This window comes from Maniola jurtina, chromosome 2 (genome assembly GCF_905333055.1).
Source record: "Maniola jurtina chromosome 2, ilManJurt1.1, whole genome shotgun sequence".
NCBI lineage: Eukaryota > Metazoa > Arthropoda > Insecta > Lepidoptera > Nymphalidae > Maniola > Maniola jurtina.
In genome coordinates, this window is record NC_060030.1 from 2,113,567 (window position 1) to 2,121,329 (window position 7,763).

At 36.6% G+C, this 7,763-nt stretch overlaps 1 protein-coding gene across 1 annotated transcript; it reads left to right on the forward strand.

Moving 5' to 3' along the window:
* Positions 1 to 257: 257 nt before the first annotated feature.
* On the forward strand, positions 258 to 7,408 carry LOC123877427 (epidermal retinol dehydrogenase 2-like). The gene is made up of 7 exons (XM_045924210.1): positions 258 to 360; positions 2,901 to 3,036; positions 3,578 to 3,729; positions 4,100 to 4,277; positions 4,622 to 4,807; positions 5,824 to 6,006; positions 6,572 to 7,408. The coding sequence occupies exons 1-7, from the start codon at positions 266 to 268 to the stop codon at positions 6,650 to 6,652; spliced, it is 1,011 nt and encodes a 336-aa protein (XP_045780166.1). The 5' UTR covers positions 258 to 265; the 3' UTR covers positions 6,653 to 7,408.
* The last annotated feature ends 355 nt before the right edge of the window (positions 7,409 to 7,763 follow it).

Here is a 7,763-nt window from a genome sequence, read left to right on the forward strand (position 1 = left end):
TTTAAATGTTATTAAGGTGTCTTGTAACTATTTTTAATCTTTCACCATAATTACCTCCTTATAGTCATGTTCATAATCCATGTTTATTCATGGAAATATTTTGGCTTTTTAGGGTTCCGTACCTCAAAAGGAAAAACGGAACCCTCATAGGCATCAGCAACGAAAAGTCGTATAGTAATCCACCGAAACGCACTCTTTCGGTATGACTCATAGTTTTAAATATTTTCAATTCACTATCTGAGTAAAGTCGCGGCTTATAGCTCGTATGCTAGTACAAACATCGTCATGTTATCAGTTATCAGCCGGTATATTGTGGATTTCTTTGAGAGCGCTGGCAAAACGTGCACGTTTGAAGAAAATGTGAGTTTTAATTATATTTCTTCTGATTATATATTCAAATTTTAAATAGTTTTCCGAAAGTTACATTTGATTCAGTTCTTGGTCTAAGTTCTATAACTTAGCATGAATTATGGAAATGAATTTAGTTCCAATGAAAATGCAACATTCCGTGAATTCCAACACTTCAGTCCTGATAGTTATATGAACATCAACCAGACCCAAACAAGAGAAATTGAATTCCGAATTTACATGACAGGCTATAATATTAGTACTTAAGAGAAGCAACATTGAAGGATAAAATATACATCATATTAAAACGGATTTTACTGAATTCTTACCAAAACATAAAAGGATGTGAGGATTCATAGGGAGAGCACTTTGATCGTAAATCTTTGGAAAAAGGAATTTTCTTGCTTTTCATTTTATTAATTTATTTTTTTATTTTTTCTGTTTATTTTGTAAGGTTAAGAGTTTCGTGTTTCCTTTATATTTAATTAGATTGCAATAGGGCTGACATGTACATAGTTATAAAAGCCCTTAAATAGATAATGGAGGAAAGAAAAGATATCTAGATCTCGTAGTTTAGGTAGGCAGTACCCCTACAGCACAAAGATTAGGGGGTGGGAAGTTGAAACTCAGATTTCACATGTTTTTGTCAAAAGACCAATTGTTTGTACCCGATGTTCCACGAGAATCGGTGAATTTGAAAATTCTTACTTAAATTTTCAAAAGTGGTAATTTTATTTTCCAATATTATGGTAGATCGATGTCCAACAGCGAAATGTTTTTACACAATGATACTCAAAATATGAAATGCGAGTTAGACTCGCACAGACCTATTGTTTCTTGTGCCATGGTACAACTATGTGTATGTTAGAGCCTCGATAGCTTAACGGTTGAGGAGCGGACTGAATCCCGAAAGGTCGGTGGTTCAAGCCCCACCCGTTGTACTATTGTCGTACCCACTCCTGGCACAAGCTTTACGCTTAATTAGAGGGGTTAAGGGGGGTATTAGTCATGATTAGCATGGCTAATATTCTTTAAAAAAATATCAAAAATCGATCAAAACTACGTGTGTTTTTAAATTTTGTTTAATTTTCATAATGACCATTTTGAATTTTTCATTAGATATTTGTTGTTATGGTGGCAATAGGTATTGCTGCGATATTTATTTCTCTACCTATTACGAAATACAGCACGCTGACGGACAGCCAGACAGGTGACATGACGGACGGACAGAGGAGGCTTAGTAATAAAGTCCCATTGGCACCCTTCACGTACGGAATCCTGAAAGGAGTGTAATGTTTTCAGGGTTCATGTATGTATATGATTTTTTTATTCCAGCATAACTTCTAACATCTGATTGCCTGAACAGTTTTGAATGTAGGTAAGGGAAATCGTTAGAATTCTTTCATCTACTGATACTGACTATATTAAAGTGAAAAAAAAAAACAATATGGCGGCTGTATTCACTTTTCAAACGTGATTTTTTTTTACTTTTTATTAGTTTTTGACAATCGTGTTTCTTATGTTTTGAATAATTATGACTTATGCTTCGTTCACTAACAGGTAGAAGACAGACATCGTAAGGAAACCTGTAGATACGCTGGTAGATACATTATAAAGATAGGAATAGTTAATACGTTTATGTCATACACTGAAACAATAGCTTTATGGAAACGGCTAATAAAATTATTGCAAATCGCGATGACAAACTAAACTATGATAATACACTTTATCTGTAATTAAAATATGATTGATACATGCAAATTAGACTTTGGAAAAACAATATTACATTTCTATTAATGACCTTTGTACAATAATTGTGTTGTGATAGATAAAGAAATAATTATTATGTTTGGTAATCGGCGAAATTTCTGACAATATTTTGGAGTATTTTATGTAGCCTTTCCATGAGGGATGAATGAGGTTGCGAAGGATATAGGCATCTAAGTATTGTGTGAAATCCGTTATAATTAAAAAAAAATTTTTTTTTAATTAAAGTATAACGGAATATTTAATTAAAAATTTAATTATAATTAAAAAGCCGTTATGTGGTAAAATAAATTGTGAGTAATCGCCAGAAAACGTGGAAACTTTTGAAAACTACCTAATATTTCTAAAAGAGAATGCTACGTAGGATCAAAGGTTTTTAGTTAGCTTTTAATTTCCAGGATTATTTTTTAGAAACATTAGAAATTGGAAGTTTCCACGTTTTTTAGGTGATAACTCAAAATATATTCTTTACATTTATCGGCTTTTTAGTTCAGGGGGTCCACCGGAACCGGCGTTTTGAAAGTGGTCTTTGAGTAAAAAAAGTTTGGGAACTCTGATCTAGATAAAACTTTAATAAGTACAAGTGTAATTTTGACTTCGTTTGTGTTGGTGTTAGCTGGCGGGCGTGCTCTGCCTTTTTGGAGTGTTTTTTTTTGTTAAAACTGACTGGAAAGCGCTCTAAGAGGATGCCTTGCGTTACAAATAACTACAAACTTGACATTGGCTAATCTTTGTAAAGCCAGACGAGAGAGAGAAAAAAAAGTGTCATTTTTTGTTTTTCCCAGGGACGTAGCGGGGGCAGTAAATCTCGTGTTTGAACTCCTGTGGACTCTGCTCAAAGTGAACTATGAAACACTACGCGGCATGTGGAAGACGGTCCTTCCTAACGAACCGAAAGATGTCAAGGATGACGTAGTTTTGGTACGTTTAGTCAAACAAAGAGTATGTAAGCACTATGTAGTCAAACTTAAGAAGAGAAAGTACCTATATGTATAAGCATAGAAGGCATAGAATGAATTAGTTCAAAGGGTTGGCTAGGGTCAAGAGGTGTGAATACTCGTCTCGCAATTAGAGCTCGTTTACTCTCTCAAACACCTTTCACGTTAGCGATTTCCATCCTGGACTAAGTCACCACAGCGCTGCAATACAGCCCTGACATTTCACACAAGAGAACAGATTTAATCATCTATTATATTGGAGCGGGACAAGGACAACGCCTTAAATAGCACTACTACTAGGCGTACCTACCCTTGACGCGTCGAGGGAAGTGAGTGTCGCTACTTTGCGTAGTAATAGTTAGGTATAGTCCGTACAAAATAACATCTCACGCGCCATTTTAACTCTTTAAAAGGACTAAAATCGTACTTTTGACCTTGATAAAATTAAATTATTTGACACATAAAGTTAAATTTATAGGCGCCTTTAAAATAGTAACTGAGTTCTGGAAATTTCTGTACTTTAGATAACTGGTACCGGCCATGGAATGGGTCGGGAGATGGCGCTGCGGTTTGCAAGACTCGGGGCGATCTTGGTGTGCGTCGACATCAATGCCGCTACCAACGAGGAGACTGCAGAGATGATAAAACGGGAGAAAGGGAGAGTCCATGCTTACCAGTAAGTTACTACAGTTAGGGTTTACTTTTTTTGAATGTAGCACAAGATTTTTTTTACTCAAGAAAGAACCAGAATTATTGGTTAGGACAATAGATATTACACCCATTGTTTTATTTCATTAGACAAATCTCTACAACACCTAAGAGCCAGCGTAATCCAGGATAGTTATCGTTGTCATCGCTATCAACCCATAGACGTCCACTATTGAGCAAAGGTCTCTTGTAGGGACTTCCTCAGTCCTAACATCATGGTCTTACGCTGCATCCAGCTCCTTTCTGCAAATCCTTTGATGTCATTTAACCACCTAGTGAGAAGACTGCCAATCTGACTGCAATCCAGGATAGGGATTACCTAGTTAATTTTTTCCCAGATGTGACGTAACGGACCGAGCAGCTGTGATTCAGCTGAAAGAGAAGGTCTGTCGGGAGGTGGGTGATGTGGCGATCCTGATCAACAACGCGGGCATCATGCCCTGCAAGCCCGTGCTGGACCAGACCGAGAAGGAGATCCGACTGATGAACGATATCAACGTTAATGCTAACATTTGGGTGAGAAAGTGGAGTATGCCAAGCCTCGACAAGTGCCTTTTTGAACTAGTTTTGTCTCTAGTTCACATTCTTTGATCAATATGACTAGGGAAAAGGAACAGAACCCCTAACAGATTATTTCGAAGCCTATAGTTGTTAATAGTTCGAATTGTCCTATCTCTCACTCACAAACATCTCAGATCAGGAGTAAATTCAGGTTACGAATAGGTGACGTAGAGTTTTTGTATTTATTCTTTGAAGTTTCTATGATAAAGCATCACTTCTTTCTAATAAGTCAACTGTAAAAATTCCTTTGGCTTAAAAAACAATATGCCTAGGTAAATCTAATGTGTTTCTTTAATCAGATGATCCAAGCCTTCCTGCCAAATATGATGGCGCGCAACTACGGGCACATAGTGGCAATGTCGTCTATGGCTGGGCTGATGGGCATCCGCAATCTGGTGCCGTACTGCGGCTCCAAGTACGCCGTGCGAGGCATCATGGAGGCGCTGGCTGTTGAGCTCAGAGATGACCCGAGAGGACTCAGTGGAGTGAGTGGTTGCTTGTATGATGTAGAGGGAACTACAGACATCGGCAACCTAGTGTTGTCCACGCGTTCCCGACAAAAGAGGTCTTGACAGACAAACAGACGGACAACGAAGTGGTGCTCTAAGAATTCCTTTTTCGTTTTGACGTACGGAACCCTAAAAAGAAAACTTACAAAGTAGAGTAAGATAAGAAATCATTTTAGTGCGTTTGCACTACTCGAAATGTCCTTTTTACCACCCATGGGTACAATACGATATCGTACCTATCGACATTGAAAATTGGTAGGTAATCGTCTTATCTGTCATTGATTCGGATTAAAGTTGAATAGTAAATAGATAGGGGGCAGATAGTATAGTCATTGACATTCCAAAGTTTATTGTAGGTACAAGATGATCCGCGCGACTTCGTCCGTGTTTAAAAATCCTAAGATTTTTACGGGATAAAAGTATTCTGCATTAGTAAACAGGATGCAAGCTATCTCTGTACCTACCAAATAGATGATATCTGTAACGATTCCACGTGGAATTAAGTTTTTTTTAATCTTTGATTTTCCGGGAGCCATGATGGGATGGGAAAAGTAGCCCATGTCCATACGCACTACGCACTGATTCGCTAAATTAATATTCACACAGAATGATGGCCACTGAACTCATTTGACATTGGTTGGTTCTACATTGCTGCTTCACTGAGTAATCACACTAATATTATAAAGGAGAAAGTTTGTATATGTGTGTGTGTGTAAGTTTGTTACTCCTTCACGCAAAAACTACTGGACGGATTGGGCTGTAGAATGGAGATAGATTATACCCTGGATTAGCACATAGGCTACTTTTTATCCCGGAAAATCATAGAGTTCCCACGGGATTCTTAAAAAACCTACATCCACGCGAACGAAGTCGCGGGCATCAGCTAGTTTAAAAATAAATGTCAAATGAGCTCGGTGGCTATCATCCATTGTTGAACACTGTGTTAGCGTATTACCCCACTGATTATGGAAACAAAAATCTCTTTTTTCCAGATCAAATTCACAACGATATACCCATACATCGTGGACACGGGGCTCTGCAAGAAGCCACGCATTCGCTTCGAGAACGTGATGAAGGTGGTGAGCGCAGGGGATGCCGCTGACATGATCGTGGATGCTGTGCGACGCGAGCTCATCGAGATCACTCTCCCACCTGAGCTGCATTTTATGACCAGGGTATGTGAACCTAAATTAATCGTTAATTCCAAAAAACGCATTTGTCAAGTTTTTGTCAAACATGCTTTTTATGCTCCGATCGCTTTCTCAAAGGTAGACGCACGCATATTTGGGTAGAAACCATGAAAGTCAGTACATTCCAGTGGAGTAAACGAAGCATTTTCGTCGAAAGTCCTCAGAAACAGCTCCGATTTTGATGATTTTTTTTTAATTCTTGTTTTTTATACATTATTTAAAATCAGAAACGTTTTGAAGCAGGGAAATAATTTTTAGTATTTTTTTATCCATATGTGCGATATTTATACACGAAGTCCAGAAAAACCAGATAAAAAAATACTAAAAATTATTTCCCCGCTTCAGAACGTTTCTGATTTTAAATAATGTATAAAAAACAAGAATTAAAAAAAAAACATCAAAATCGGAGCTGTTTCTGAGGACTTCCTAAGATTGGCTATTTTACGGCTTTATTTACTCCACTATATAAGTAAAGTTCAAATACACAAAGAATTGACATCAATCAGTCATTCAATGTAAATAATTATAAGTAATATGTTTTTATTTTCAGTACATATACCGGCTGCTGCCTTTCGAAGCCGCCTGTCTTTGGAACGATTTCTTCAACACTGGCGTCGACGCTCACGACTGATTACGATAATTAATTATGTTTTACGTCTTTTATATTGTATATAGAATATAAATAAATGGTCATTAAATTGTAAAATAATAATTGGTAAATAATAATATATATATGTACATATAATTAACACCTCACGCCCGTGACTTTGGCCGCATGGAATTAAGTTTTCAAAAATTACATGCACAGAACTCTGATTGATATTCTGGGAACTTTTATCCCAGAACTTTACTTTTATTTAACATCGTGGGGCCCCTACACTGATCAAAACGTTCTAGGGGTCTCTAATCAAATAAAAGTTGTCAATCTATAGGATTCTATACTCTATAGCATGTATAGGATCCTATTTCTAGATCGATTCAGTATATTTGATCCGTGAACAACTAACAGACAATTTCACATTTAGGTATATTTTAAAATATTATCTAAAATGGGTGTACTAATCCTTACATAATATCTATTGAAATTGAAATCGAAATCAGCATCTAGCGATAGGACTAAAAGTAACAACTATTTACTAATAAAATTGGGAAATTTATCATATTAAATATACTCGTTAAGAAGTTAGGTTGGTATCCAGATTCCGTCTATTATCACTTATCACTGATGGTAATGTGCTACGTTTACCTAAGAATTATGGTCAACAGGGATTATGTACTTTCATACATTTAGAATAATTATATCTAAAGATACGGTGTCGGTACAGTAAATTATTGTAAATAGTAATTATCGTATTAAATGTAAATACATATATCTAGTAGTGCATTATTTACTTACTTTCCTCTACGGTATACCTACCTTATATCACAAATTGGTTATCTAATTTTTTATTGAAACTTTGCTTGGAGGTCAGATAAATATCAGTCTATGTTTGGGATCAATAACATTGTGATAGATAACAGTTTTGGCCTCATGTCGACCCGACTGCACCACAAGGGTAATGTTTTCGGGTGCCTATCTGTTTAGTTAAATTGTCAACAATTTTTAACCCCCGACCCAAAAAGAGGGGTGTTATAAGTTTTACGTGTGTATCTGTGTATCTGTCTGTGGCATCGTAGCTCCTAAACTAATAAACCGATTTTAATTTAGTTTTTTTTTGTTTGAAAGGTAGCTTGATTGGTTG